Below are 13947 nucleotides of genomic sequence, written 5' to 3'. Positions count from 1 at the left end.
CTCTAAAACAAATGCATGAAAGTGCACGAACCCAATATAGTCTAATCGTGTACTTGTATATTTTTTAAAATGAGAATCTACGAAATATTTTGAGTAACCAAAAAATGTGCGAGAGCCATCGCCACTACTGCCGTTGTATTCATGGGTCAGACGCTTCACTTCTGTAGTACTATGTGAAGACATACAGCTTGTTTCTGTGGATGAGGAAAAGGGAGTTCTGTAGATACAATTTTATTAATTTACCATTATCCAACATAATTCAACAATTTTAATTGATTGAGGAACATACAGTGTCTGTGGTGCTCGGTGACTTGCATTCCTGCGTAATACCCTGCTGCTTTATCCATGCATAGATAACATGAACGGATAAAAAGGGTCATCAAAACTATTTTAAAGCAGAAAAGCAACTAAATCATTGCTAGATTTTACTCAAAAATATCCCCTGATGTGGAGCTCAGAGACATAACTAAAGATGGTTGGTAAATAATTGATACGTGCATTTAAACATAACATTTCTCATTGTATGTTAGAACTTTAATAACATTTGTGGGACCAACTATCAGAACTTGAATTTTTAGCTGTCTCTGTGTGAAGAATAAAACCAATACTTGTGCACATATAACACATGCTTTTATTGTGAAGATAGTACTGCACCTTGACGCAAAGTGTAGTTTCTGTTGCATAGCAAAGGACTGTAATTAGTTCTTGTGTTACTTTTACTTGAACACTGAAACTTTTTGAGTAAGATGACAAAACCAGTTCACTTATTATGGATACCATATACTTAACAACTATAGCACTGTATTATTTGGAAGTAACACTATACATTAGGGCAAAGAAATCACAAAATAGTGGGGATTTTTATTTCACTTACTCAAAACATATTTACAACATACAAACTCCAGTCACAGGGGAGCAGTAATGGGACACATATTTGTCATTAGTAGAAACAATGGCAGGAGCATTTACACATAGTTATCTGCTTTTTCAACAGAACTTTTGAGATGGAGGGTCCACCACCTGCTCGTCTTCAAGGAGATGATATTGCTTTGCTTGGAACAGTATGGCATTAAACATGTATATTACACTTATGTTGTTTTTATTGCAAGAAAAATATACTTGCCCCTGAGGCATAACGTGCTTGTTTCCATATAGACACAGCCTGCCAAAACCACAGACAGCACGGCTCCGTACCGCTTCTATAGAAAGGTCCCTATACTGGCATCTTTTCCATGACCATAATATTTGTATTTCCAGATGGTTGTTTCAGAAATTAAAACCCATTCACTGCATCAATTGGGTTTATATACAAGGTGAAAGACAAATCAACCATGCAGCAATTATCCAGTAGGAGGCTTGTACCCATTTGCTTAGTGGTGGAACAGTCCGGGCAAAGCAATCTCCATGCAAACAAGCAGGTGGCTGACCCTCCCACTGAAAAGTTACATCAGGGACCTTTAAATAGAGGCGTGTCATTATGATATTTATGCATCTCAGAAGAGGTCTCTGGTCGGGGACTCGGGCAAATCACTGAAGCCCTGAAGCTCTCTCAGACCCTGCACAGATAGAAGACGTTTTAACACCAAAGCCCAGATATTAATAGTTTCAGTCACGAGCTGTTCCACATTTGTAGTGAGAGTGAGACCTATGTCGTCTCTGAACACATTAATACAAACATACATTCATAACGACCGTATGTAATAGCAGTCACATGGCTTGAAAATGTGGGTCAGTAATTTGAGGAAAATTGTTTTTACCGGTACTTAGGTTATTCTTTAGGTTACTCTTAAAGTAGTTGTCTAATGTTGCATACCTCTAAAACCAGACGAATGTGAGCTTTGATTTTGGCAGAGTCCTTGGTGAGCTGGTCAGTGAATCTGGGGTAGAACAGCACAATTAGAATTGTTTCCAATGAATGTCTACTTTATAAATATTGTGTGTACTTTGTGAGCTGAGCAGTCTTTTTCTCGATAAACTTCAGCGCTTCATCGTGGGTCATTTCCACAAAAAACCCATATCCCACTGCCACAAAGACCTTCGACGCATCCTCGCTGTTGACAGGGACAGAGGGTTAGAGTGCAGGTCTCAAACTGTCACAAGCAGCATCTGGTTTGGACTGATAGACTTTATTTTGGCCTGTTTATATCTGGTTTTGTCTTAAATCAGCCCAGGGTCAGTGAAGGACCAGAAGATCCTGGAGTTGATCATATGTAAATGACATTCAGCCTCCGTAAAGCTAAGCATTAGCTAAAACGTATTTCAACCATTTCCCGGTTTGAAGCAGCTTTAGAAGATGAAGTTGTTATAACAAAACATAATAAGCAATAGCCTATTAAAAAGTATATTCATAATGTCTCCTTGATTTAACAGTATGAATTAAGTGCCACAAGCAAAGAAAATTTTAACCCCTTATTTCTCCCTCATTCTTGGAAGGAGGATAAAAACGATAACCATAAAATTCAAAATTCAAAAATTAACTTTTTGGGAAATTCAGCTTTGAGGAAGTCATTGTCAAATCCCAAAAATGCCTTAACCCTAAATGCCAATGTACTAGACAAGATTTGAAAACGCGTATTATGATTGCAGTAATGGCTGAACAATAAGGGGTTCTAAACTGTATTACATCTGTTTTGTATTATCAATCAAATTAATCTTAAATGATATTCTTATTAACAGTTTGTGTACAGAGAAGGTTGCATCTTACACTTGGGCCTCAACGTAGAAATTACAGCCCAGATCCACATCAGTCTTGAGATGCTTCGATCCTTCCTCCTAGAAAATAATATCACCAAAAAAATCCTGTCACTACATTTTTCAGCCAAATTAATAAAGTAGGAATTCATAATCAAGAATGCCAATAGTTGCTACAATAAAATAATTAGCTGACAACAAACACCAGAACAATATGAAGGCAGTCAAATTAAAGAACCGTAGGTTACTGCATACACATTTGTTTCACGGAGACTATGGTATTTGATCCAATTGTGGGGCAAAGGTATAACACTGAGCAAGTTTTGTTGACCAGAATAGTGACTATTCTGTTTCAAAGTCCATACAGACCTGGAGACTCTGAAGCGTGTTCTTGAGCTGCAGATACTGTGAGATCTTCTCATAAACAGAATCCCGCTGCTTTAAAACCTTCCTGTAGAACACAACTACAAATTAATATACACGTATGACTTCTGTCCCCGTCTTTAGTGCACACATTACTGTCCCTTACTGTAAATCCCTCCGGAGTACTTCGTTTATGAAGTTTTCGTACTGCAACACTTTCTGGTCTATGTTAGTCGTAGCATTAGCCATAACAGTGGTTCTACTTTAGACTTATAAATAAAAAAATAAAAAAGAGGAAACATCGACAGTGTTGACCCGAGGTTTTGTTTAGCCTCCGCTGCTGTTGTATCATTATAATGTAAAATAACAGTTATTTCAACACGCTAGGGAGGCCATGGCACCAGTGTAAACAACGTGATGGACCGGAAATGACTCTTCTTCGTGTAATCAGAGCGATACAAGTAGAACTGTTATGTGAACAGCGACACTTGCAGGTCACAAAGTCCACATCGCACATGTAAAGTGTTATAAATCACTCAGACACTATGTACAGGTGAAGTACACGAAGAGTCTCTAAATATCCACAGACACATTTACTCAGTCCGAGCCTCAAAAATACGTGTATTTTGTAATGTATGCATAGAAAACCTACATCAAACGATTCTTTTTTAAACACGCATGTATTCCTTTAACCACAAGGGGGCGCGAATGGAGATTAGCCAATCGTCAAAAAACAGAATTATATTATGGACAGGACCCCTAGGAATATAAAGCTCCCAGATAACTGCCAACAGCTCTAGGTACAGCGTAAGTACAAATGTAAACATGTATGTACCATTTACTTGCATTATCTGCACATTATGAATGCTGCTCTTTGTTCTCACTTAGTTTAGCAGATTGTAGGGTGTGTATAAATTTCATGTCATTAAACCGTGTTGCTCAGACATCATCTTGAATGGACCAAAGCTCTGGTAAACTCTTGATTCATAAATATTTTTCTAAGAACATATGTGTGTGATGAGACTAACTATGGCACTATTGCATTTCCGTATAGAGCACATATACAAAAACTAAAATGATAGCCTTTATTTTGTCTATTGTGTGGAGGCAGCAGTCTCGTTTACCAGGAGATTTTGCACAAATCATCAGCAAGTCAAACAGAAGGCGCACAAGAAAGACTCACATAATGATACCATTTAACATTTGCCATTGCACCAAAGAAAAAAGAGACGCTTCTTGTATAAATTAAAAATTTATAAAACAAATATTCAACACAGGATTTCATGGGCATAATAAATTAAATGTCTTAGCATGAGGTATTGTGCCACATATTCAATTAGGAAAATAACATAAAATCAACTTCACGAGGAGGAAAAGCCAAGAGTCAACATATCAATGATACATTTTAGCATATATGTATACGTATGTATGCATGTTTGTCATTCATTCATCCAACCTCCAGGTAATAATGAATCGTTCTTTGCTGGGTCACTGTCCGTCCAGTCTGTCCCTGAGCTCTGCTGCCTCTTGATCCATCTCCTCTGAGCTTCTCCACTTCGCAGGGTCCTCGTCCTCATTGTCGTGCTTCTGAAGTTCATCATAAACACTGTCATTTCGCTGAAAGTCTCCCGTCCTCCGCGGTAAGACGTGTACGTGTACGTGTTTCACGGTTTGTCCGGCCCCGGCTCCGTCCTGGACGCAGATGGTCAGTGAAGTGGCGGCGAAGTGAGTCTCCACCAGGCGCGCTACTCTCTGCGTGGTGCAGAACAGATCCGACACTTCCTCCGGTTTGAGGTCTCCAAACCGCTCCACTACCCGCAGAGGACACACCAGAACGTGTCCGGGGACCACCGGTTTGCGATTAACCAGAGCAAAGGAGAGCTCGGTCTTTAGAAACACCACGGAGCTCCGAATGAGGTGCTGACCAAAGCGGAGAGTGGACATGATTGTAGTGGCCCTGGTGCAGAACTGGAAGACAAAACACAACTAAAAACATGAACCCGCAGAGTACGTCTGGTTATATCTGCACGACCAGACGTAGCCAAGTGATGTCCCTATTACTACCGTGTAATACGTAAATACGTAGTAGTAACTCGCGCATAACGCCACAAAAGATAGATTCAACTTCACTTACCCTACGGAAGCTGAATGTGGACAAAATACATCCGGGAGAGAAATAGCATTCACAGTAAATGTTTTACCTTCTCAAACAGAATCGGATTTTTCCAGCCATAGCAAATAGAAAATTTGAATTTTACGTCGATGTAGGGAAATGATGGGAATAAATGTTTAAAAGATGAAAAGGTAACAGTAAAAAATGCGTTGCTCAGTAGATGAAGCGACAGGAAGTGCTGCAAAAACCAAAACAAACCGATCCTCTAGCACCGTAATGTCAGCACATTCACACTTTCTGGACACTAAGTCAGCTGATATATAATAAGTAGTTAATTTACTGTTATCGGATTATTAATAACAAAGTATGGAACGATGGGAGTAAATCCCAAACGCTTATTGTCCGAATTTATCAGCTATTTTAGCCATTAGCTTTCGTGTTAGCATTTTGGTTGCCAAGGAAACGTACCCTGTGAGCTAGCGACAACAGAAACGTAGCTGGTTTTATTCGTGTGATTCCGAATAATAGATACGCTGTTGTTTACAGATTTGATTGCGGGAAATCAAGCACAGTTTAAGTGTTGACATAGACTGAATCCACATCATCCACATCATCCACACTGTCCACACCATCCACACCATCCACACACCATCCACACACCATCCACACAACATCCACACCATCCACATCATCCACACCATCCACACCATCCACACCATCCACACACCATCCACACAACATCCACACCATCCACATCATCCACACCATCCACACCATCCACACCATCCACACCATCCACACACCATCCACACAACATCCACACCATCCACATCATCCACACCATCCACACCATCCACACACCATCCACACACCATCCACACAACATCCACACACCATCCACACAACATCCACACACCATCCACACAACATCCACACCATCCACATCATCCACACCATCCACACACCATCCACACAACATCCACACACCATCCACACAACATCCACACCATCCACATCATCCACACCATCCACACACCATCCACACACCATCCACACACCATCCACACAACATCCACACACCATCCACACAACATCCACACCATCCACATCATCCACACCATCCACAACATCCACACAACATCCACACCATCCACATCATCCACACCATCCACACCATCCACACACCATCCACATCATCCACATCATCCACATGGAGCAGTACAGCATCCTTGGCCGCATTGGAGAAGGCGCCCATGGCATCGTATTCAAGGCCAAACATATTGAGGTAATTGGCTTGTTGGACAGCCTTTTATTTTGTCATAATTGGGAATGTCAGACCAAGATGTGTAATTACATTGTGTATGCTACCTACGGTACAGATGGTTGAAAGATCGCTGATAGTGTGATGAGTTAAATTAAAATACGAATATGTTGCTTAGACTGGGGAGACTGTTGCACTGAAAAAAGTGGCTCTGCGGCGGCTGGAAGATGGGATCCCAAACCAGGCTCTGAGAGAAATCAAGGCCCTGCAGGAGATAGAAGACAACCAGCATGTGAGTCTTCTTCATGCTGGTTTGGTGGTGCTGCTTGGAGAATGGATGTTGTGAAGGAGGACATATTATTTGGTGTGAGTGAGTGTGCCTTACCTTTGTCTGTATTGGGTGTTTATCTGTATTCTTGTTTCAGGTCGTGAAGCTGAAGGCAGTGTTTCCTCATGGGACAGGCTTCGTGCTGGTGTTTGATTATATGCTGTCGGACCTTTCAGAGGTCATCAGAAACTCAGAGAGACCCCTGACCCCAGCACAAGTCAAAGGTTACATGATGATGTTACTGAAAGGTGTGACCTTTCTGCACCACAACAACATCATGCACAGGGTTTGTATACACATTTATCACTTTTTATAATTGCTAGTAAGACTGTGATACTGCTATTGCTAGTACTGCTGCTATTGTGTCATCTGCAGTTGATCAATCTTTCGTTAGGAGCAAGGACCACATATGAGCCAGGACCTCCCAGGTGCTCCTGGCTGGAGGATGTTTCAAGTTGTTAGGGTGACTCCAATACAGACACCACAGTCATGTGTTATAGTGGCTTTAGTTTAGTTAGAGAGTTTTTCCTCCGAGCCGAAGGTCAGCGGCTTTAGCAAAACTGGTAGAGCCAGTGTGAACACTTCTTGGGGAAGACCCTTAACGTGCCTCGCCTCCAATGTCTGGTGTGTGATGTATATTGCTCTAAGTTCCCATTGGAAATAGAAAAGTGCTGTATAAATGTGACCTTTTACCATTTATAGTCTTGTTTTGCTTTGTGTGTGCAGGACCTGAAGCCAGCGAACCTCCTCATCAGTTCCTCTGGACACCTGAAGATCGCAGACTTTGGTTTGGCCAGACTCCTGAGTGAGCAAGGGGAGAGACTTTACAGCCACCAGGTGGCCACCAGGTACAAAACATGTGTGTGTCTGTGTGTTTTTTGTTTTTTTCAGATTCGCCAAATTATGACGATATTAATTAAGCCACTATACTATTGTTCAGATGGTATCGAGCTCCTGAGCTTCTTTATGGCGCCAGAAAATATGATGAAGGAGTGGACCTCTGGTGAGAAACTTTGCTAGGGTACTCTGCTCTGATACTGATAACCACTCTGCCACAGTAACACTGTCTGTCATGTTACAGGGCAGTGGGCTGTATTTTTGGGGAGCTGCTGAACTCCTCTCCTCTTTTTCCCGGAGAGAATGACATTGAACAGTTGTGCTGTGTGCTGAGAGTGTTAGGGACACCCACTGAAGAGACATGGCCGGTAAGTCTGCCTTTAGCACCAACAAATCTGTTAGTAAGGTACAGTAGGGTCTCTCCGAATGGTCAGGAATAACAGTAGTGACTTGACAGCAAAAGCAGGAACTATTGAAATCCAAATTTTCCAAACCGAGAAAGGCTCTTGTTGCCCGGAGCAGAGAGTTTGTATTGGTTCGCTACAACACATTTACTAAGTTCTAATTCAAATACTAGTTACTGGAATTAAATTATTCTTTTTGTGAATGGGCCCATATGTCTGTGTGTCCTGCAGGAGATGGTGGAGTTACCTGATTACAATAAGATCACATTTAAGGACAACCCCCCTATCCCACTGGAGGAGATCGTCCCAGACACTTCTCCTCAGGCCCTGGACCTTCTCTGCAAGTTCCTGGTTTACCCTTCCAAACAACGCTGCTCTGCAAAACAGGTACGAGTGATTATCACGCAGAAACAGGAGTAGGTTACACTTACTATTGTTAAACTGAGGTAGACAGAACATATAAAGCCAGTGTTTTCTTGTGTGATGCCAGTAAATCGTAAGAATTGTACAATGGCATGACATTCAAAAAAATATTGGCATTGTGGAATATTGTATTGTGTGACGTGTTATCAAGAAATTCTATAATACATCAAATCAAACTTCTCCAAAAAGGGAAAAAGCAAACGACCAGTTTTCTCTCTTTCAATCTAGTCTTCCGTGTTATTGTATTTAGTGTTATTGTATTTAGTCACTGAAGCTTCTTGATTCTGTACAGTGCTGTGCCAATGTGTGTTCTATGTCACAAAACTCTTGGCTAGCAATCATTTTAGTTAGCACTTTTACACATTTTCTTTTATGTTATGCTTTGTTTTGGAAGTTTAAAGTGTTTTAATAAAAAGAACATTATCTAAACATCTTCTCTCCTTCAGGCTCTACTGCACCCGTACCTGTTCACGCCTCCTCTGCCCTCGCATCACTCCGAACTTCCCATCCCCCACCGACGACCCCCCCGCCACAGGCTTCAGGCCCCTCCCCCTGACCTGTCTGTGGACCTGCCCTTGAAAAACAGCCTGGTGGACCCCGATCTCCTGCACCTGTGGACCTGCCCCTAAAACCATTTTGGACTCGGCTGCCCATGCAGTCCTGACAGTGTGGGACACATTCCTCCCTATAATTTCCGTTGGATTCTTACTTTGTGGAGCCATTGTCCACACACAGACTGAAAATTGTGTGAGTCTGTGATTAAAGTAGAGCAGACCCAAATATGTCCACAAAGTTCTATAAAGAATTGGTAAAGAATGTATTTCTTTTCAGGACAGTATGCTGCTGAAAATAGTGTGAGATCATCTAAAATACATCAGCATAGGTTTTGTTGAAATAAAAACATGATTTTTCTTTTTTTTAATCAAAGGGCAAATAATACAATGTTTACTCTCAACTGAACACCTTTGACCCCTGCCATCAGGTTGATTAATGCTGTGACTGCCACTGTTGGATGAGGGAAGGGGACTTTGCAACTCAAAATGACCATGTCATGTGTTATCAAGTACCTTTGCACCATATTGACCTTTAGTTACTGTATGTTCTCTCTACCTTATTGATTAGCCAGTTTTTGATTTACAATCTACCATCTATTTCATTTAGGTGTATATTTCTTATGTGAGCAGAAGACCTCCACAATATTTCCCCCAGGGCTTAGCTTTATGTCAACATTCATCCATTTCACTATTAATAATATTTATAGGGTAAGAATGTAAAAAGAGACATATATCCAATCACGAGAAAACAACTGGACCTGCAGTGTTTTTGTCTAAATAAATTTGTTTGCACTTTTCATGTTTATTTTCATGGGCACAAGAAGGGATGTGGGCATCAACATTTTGGAATGTAATAATGTAATTCACTAATAATCTGTGAATGAAAGAATAAATGTTACAGTTTTTATTGAAAGGGTTAGGGAGAGAACATAAAGAAAAGTATTTTCTAGTGTCTTTGTAGTGCTATAAGATAATGGATCCATTTTCTTCTCATATGTACAAATGTAGTCTGATGTTAACATTTTAAACTATTCATAATATTAAAGTACACAATGTACAAAACTGGCACCCAGTAGCGTCAGGGTTCAAATGATTTCTTCCATAGAAAGTCCTGCTGCCAACCCATTGAAACTCGGACACATTTGGCAGATCTGACATCACAGGTTTTTATTGAATTTGGCAAAGTTTGAATCTCAGAGTAAGGCTGGTTCACGTCTGCTACTGGAATCTCTTAAACATTTTTTTATCTCTAAATTGTCTCTGTAATAAATATTATCTATATTTTCCCTTCTAACAATGTAAAGATAGAAAAAACATTGACAGGGAGCTTTACATAGAACTTTCATAAAATCATTCATATCTATTATGCTATAATATTTGAGATCAATAAAGATCTGGAGGATTTCTTGAAGGGGTTTGATCGGCTGGTTTCAGTTTCAGAGCTGGTGTTTACTGTAGACCTGGAGGAGCAGAAAGCATCAGATAGGAGCAGATAGGAGCAGATAGGAGCAGAGAGGAGCAGAGAGGAGCAGAAAGCAACAGACGGAGGCAGAAAACAGGAGCAGAGAGGAGCAGAAAACAGGAGCAGAACCTGTGGTGAGGATGGACAGGTGAAGTAAGACGTCCATCAGAGGCACAGCTCAAGTGAAATGTTTTGTAGATGAAGTGAGATATGTTATTTTAAATGGTTTGGATGAGGATATGTGGTTTACAGGTTTATACGGGTTTAATAGTAAAGGGTTTTAAATAGAGCTGCCTGGAAACTGGAGGCGCAGAGCAAGGCCAAAGAGGAAACTGAGGGATGCGATGACAAAGGAAGAGTGTGAAAGAAGAACAGGTTAGAGCAAAGAAATCAAATTATGATTCGAATATCAGTCATTCATTTCCTCCAGCTCAACAGTAAACTACATTTATTTTCCTCTTTTTTTTAGTTATGCTTTGAGCTGCAGTGTGGCCTCAGCAGCAGACTGGACAAGGCTGCACAGCAAAACGGGAAGATCTGCGCACATGGTTTAAATGAGCAGAATTCTGAATATTAATCCTGATTTATGTAATTCCACTTGGTTTTAGTGGAGTAAATAAAGCAACTTGTCAAAATTATCCAAATCAAGAGTGATATTCCAAATTCAAATAATCCCAATGGAGATGTTCCTGTTTTGCAGTGTGAAGATTGAGGCACTTTTTATCAGCGGCGACCACCTTGGGTCTGCGCGCGACACCAGGGCTGCAGCGGCGGCGGCCATCTTGGGACACAAGAGGGTTTTTATGGCTCAAATTCAGAAAAGGTCAAAGGGCATATCTCAGGCAGAAGCAGGCAGAGTCTATCTCTAGATTAGTATGAACAGGCGAGTACAGTTTTTATAAAAATAAATCATTCCATTCATTTCACATGCACAGGTTAAACGTCGCTGCGTCCAGTGTGTGATCTGTGCTATTAAAGCCTGTGACGGACACTGAGGACAGAAAACCAGAATAACAAAGAACACATTTTAAATCAGGCCATCCTCAGGCCCGAACGCTGACGGGAAAATATACATCTACATACAGATAGGTCTGTTTGTAGCTGGTTTGACAGGAGGAGCATCTGATGTAATACACACCAATGTAAAATGATTAAAAAGAAAGAAGAAGGCCACTTAAATACAAATAAATAAATAATAAATGAAGAAATAAGAATACAAAATGTGTTGAAAGCCAGCATGTGGTATTAAACTTTATTACCAAAAAATAAAATAAAATAAAGAATCCTCATTGAACATTTCACCTTCAATGTTAAAAATAATTTTCTGGGGGTTTCTGGCTCAGTGTCAAAGACAGGCTTCTGCAGAGACAGACCGAAGTTTTGCATAATTTCACTTAAACCAACAGTTCTTATGGTCTGGACTCAGAGCAGGCCAGGTTTGGTGTCACAGCAGAGGTTCTGGGTCCAAGAGAGGGCTCAAGAAATGAAATATAGGATGATTTTTTAAAAATATCTTCTTGTTCACGGCAAAAATATTTATATTTTTTACTTATATTGACAGTAAAAATCATTTCATCATTTTTTTCTTTTTTTTAAATTAAATCAAATATACTTTTTTGTGTGTATCTAGCCTAACTTAAATGCATTGACTTGAAGTTAAAATGTTTAACTGAGAACATATTCCATCAATAAAATAGTGATGCTTTTCCACCTATGGATATGCATAGATGAAAGACTCCAAGACTAACATTCTTATTTAGACGCATCCAAAAACTCTGTATAAAATGTCTGTATTGCTTCAAGTCCTTTAATTTTCTCAAGTTCCTTCTTCAAATTATTGCTTAGAACATTTTAAACCAATAACCAACTAATCAGCTGTTCATGTTCAATAAACTGTTTGGGACAAAAACTGCAATTGCAAGAATGAGCCTCCAATGTAAGTATGAGCCTCCGCCTGTATGAAATGTGAGAAATATTAGGCAATTACTGCAAATAGACAAGTTACTGCGTTTCACTTTAAACCTTTACGCCCGAGTCCAGACCTCCGACGTGTTAAAGTGAGCTGCTATGGAACAGTCCAGTGCAGCCAAAGCCAAAGAGTAAAAAACAAATACATGAGCCCTTTATGTAGTCTTTATAAAAGCTCAGAGTGAGAGCCCACCCACCAGGCTACTCTCATCCAGCCGTGAGCCAATCAGGACCCGTGTCAGTTTTTGGGAGCTGGGCTTGAGCCACCGACCTGGTGGCGAGTTTGAATCCGCTCTCCTCCAATCAGAATCCTCCTCCCTCCATGCAATACTGGCGGCAGATTGGCTGACTTCAGAAAAGGTGGCGAGGGATTCGCTGTCGGAGTGAGGCTGGTCATCACGCGGCATCAGGAAGGAAAAGGGTTCAGAGGTTCGCTTTGACCCGCGATCCTCCACCATTTTGACATTGTCTCTCAAAAGCTCCGCCTCTTTGCGCTTGCTTCGCCGCTTCTTCGCTGAGACCTCCAGAACCCCTCCCTCTTCCATTATAGATGTACCCCTGGAGGTTGCTCGGTTCCTGGGCAAACTCCAGCTGCTGCTTGCCTCTTCCTCCGGGTTCTTCCATGCACCCTCCTCTGTGGCATTTCTATCCCAGGATGGTGCTGTGTTCCTGGATACACTCCGGGTCCTCCTAGTCTCCTCCTCCTGGCTCTTCTCCACACCCTTTTGGTTCAAGGACAGCGCTCTGTTCCTGGGTGAACTCTGGCCACCTCTCCCCTCCTCTTCTTGGCTCTTCCCGCTCCTATTCCTGTGTTTTTGGCTCTTGTGGCGGGGTTCCTGGTCCACCGTGTCCAGGTCTAAGTCTGGGACAATGGGCCGTGGTCTTGATCTGGTTTCTTCTCGGTTCCTCTTTGCGTTCTTCTCGTACTCCCTTCCTCCTCCTGGTTCTGTGGTGGTACCGGTGGCGGCCATGATGGAGTCTGGTTCTTGTGGCGGGGGGGTGGAGGGGGAGAGCGCTCCTTCCTCAGGGCCTGCATCAAAAACAGACCAACCATCACTGCAGTTCCATAAATTACCACATGCACTTGGTGGACTAAGTATTGTATATATAATTAGTCTTGATTTTAGTCGTTTTGACTTGATAAAAATGTGTTGGGAAATTCTGGGCCTAATCAACATGTCAAAACTACTATATCAAGATCTGTAAATGTCATTTAAAGTCATGTACCATTACTATAAAGTATTCCCTTTTTACATTTTCCACCATCAATACTTCTATATTTTAAGATGCTAAATACTAAAATACATACCAAGGTGCTATTTTCAACGAAACTGCATCTGAACGATAAGAACGTCCCAAGATTTTAACAGTAGCTAGTGAAAAGAGTAGATACAAAGATGGGTGATGAAATAAAGTTGAAATTTGAGCAGAAGGAGGAGCAGTCACAAACCGTGAGTTGTCTGTTCGGCCAATGACGTAGAAACACGGCTCGCCCTGTTTGGAGTTGGTCATGCACAGAGACAGGCTCGACAGCTCCACTGAT

At 41.2% G+C, this 13947-nt stretch overlaps 4 protein-coding genes across 5 annotated transcripts in view; 1 reads left to right on the top strand and 3 right to left on the bottom strand.

Moving 5' to 3' along the window:
- Nucleotides 1-860: 860 nt before the first annotated feature.
- uxt (ubiquitously-expressed, prefoldin-like chaperone) lies at nt 861-3501 on the bottom strand. Its single transcript, XM_072448547.1, has 6 exons — nt 3221-3501; nt 3061-3142; nt 2705-2772; nt 1944-2051; nt 1814-1877; nt 861-1556 (listed from the first exon to the last, which is right to left on the bottom strand). The coding sequence occupies exons 1-6, from the start codon at nt 3301-3303 to the stop codon at nt 1494-1496; spliced, it is 468 nt and encodes a 155-aa protein (XP_072304648.1). The 5' UTR covers nt 3304-3501; the 3' UTR covers nt 861-1493.
- Nucleotides 3502-4516: 1015 nt separating this feature from the next.
- On the bottom strand, nt 4517-5048 carry fhit (fragile histidine triad diadenosine triphosphatase). The gene has a single exon (XM_072448546.1). It carries the CDS (start codon nt 4996-4998, stop codon nt 4543-4545), a length of 456 nt encoding a protein of 151 aa, XP_072304647.1. The 5' UTR covers nt 4999-5048; the 3' UTR covers nt 4517-4542.
- Nucleotides 5049-6368: 1320 nt separating this feature from the next.
- On the top strand, nt 6369-10340 carry cdk20 (cyclin dependent kinase 20). The gene is made up of 8 exons (XM_072449431.1): nt 6369-6452; nt 6607-6720; nt 6854-7042; nt 7483-7604; nt 7697-7759; nt 7838-7961; nt 8229-8384; nt 8867-10340. The coding sequence occupies exons 1-8, from the start codon at nt 6378-6380 to the stop codon at nt 9047-9049; spliced, it is 1026 nt and encodes a 341-aa protein (XP_072305532.1). The 5' UTR covers nt 6369-6377; the 3' UTR covers nt 9050-10340.
- The window catches only part of LOC140363097 (membrane-associated guanylate kinase, WW and PDZ domain-containing protein 3-like), a 34412-nt gene continuing 30580 nt past the window's right edge, over nt 10116-13947 (bottom strand). For both annotated transcript variants that reach the window (XM_072449429.1, XM_072449430.1), the window contains one exon: nt 10116-13434. In XM_072449429.1, coding sequence (XP_072305530.1) covers nt 12581-13434 — 854 coding nt within the window. In that variant the 3' untranslated portion in view covers nt 10116-12580. The remainder of the gene's footprint in view (nt 13435-13947) is intronic.

Source organism: Eucyclogobius newberryi, unplaced genomic scaffold (assembly GCF_026437365.1).
Source record: "Eucyclogobius newberryi isolate DKJ021-1_F unplaced genomic scaffold, fEucNew1.0.hap1 SCAF_17, whole genome shotgun sequence".
Taxonomy (NCBI): Eukaryota; Metazoa; Chordata; class Actinopteri; order Gobiiformes; family Gobiidae; genus Eucyclogobius; species Eucyclogobius newberryi.
Note: the sequence above shows the minus strand (reverse complement) of the source record. Positions and strands in the feature narration are given on the sequence as shown.

Coding starts and splice junctions, on each gene's coding strand:
- uxt (XM_072448547.1), bottom strand. CDS start 3,303: ATGGCTAATGCTACGACTAACATAGACCAGAAAGTGTTGCAGTACGAA. Junction 3,143..3,220: donor GTACTCCGGAGGGATTTACA/GTAAGGGACAGT, acceptor TGTGTTCTACAG/GAAGGTTTTAAAGCAGCGGG. Junction 1,557..1,813: donor ACATTCGTCTGGTTTTAGAG/GTATGCAACATT, acceptor CTATCTGTGCAG/GGTCTGAGAGAGCTTCAGGG.
- fhit (XM_072448546.1), bottom strand. CDS start 4,998: ATGTCCACTCTCCGCTTTGGTCAGCACCTCATTCGGAGCTCCGTGGTG.
- cdk20 (XM_072449431.1), top strand. CDS start 6,378: ATGGAGCAGTACAGCATCCTTGGCCGCATTGGAGAAGGCGCCCATGGC. Junction 7,962..8,228: donor CCACTGAAGAGACATGGCCG/GTAAGTCTGCCT, acceptor TGTGTCCTGCAG/GAGATGGTGGAGTTACCTGA. Junction 8,385..8,866: donor AACGCTGCTCTGCAAAACAG/GTACGAGTGATT, acceptor TCTCTCCTTCAG/GCTCTACTGCACCCGTACCT.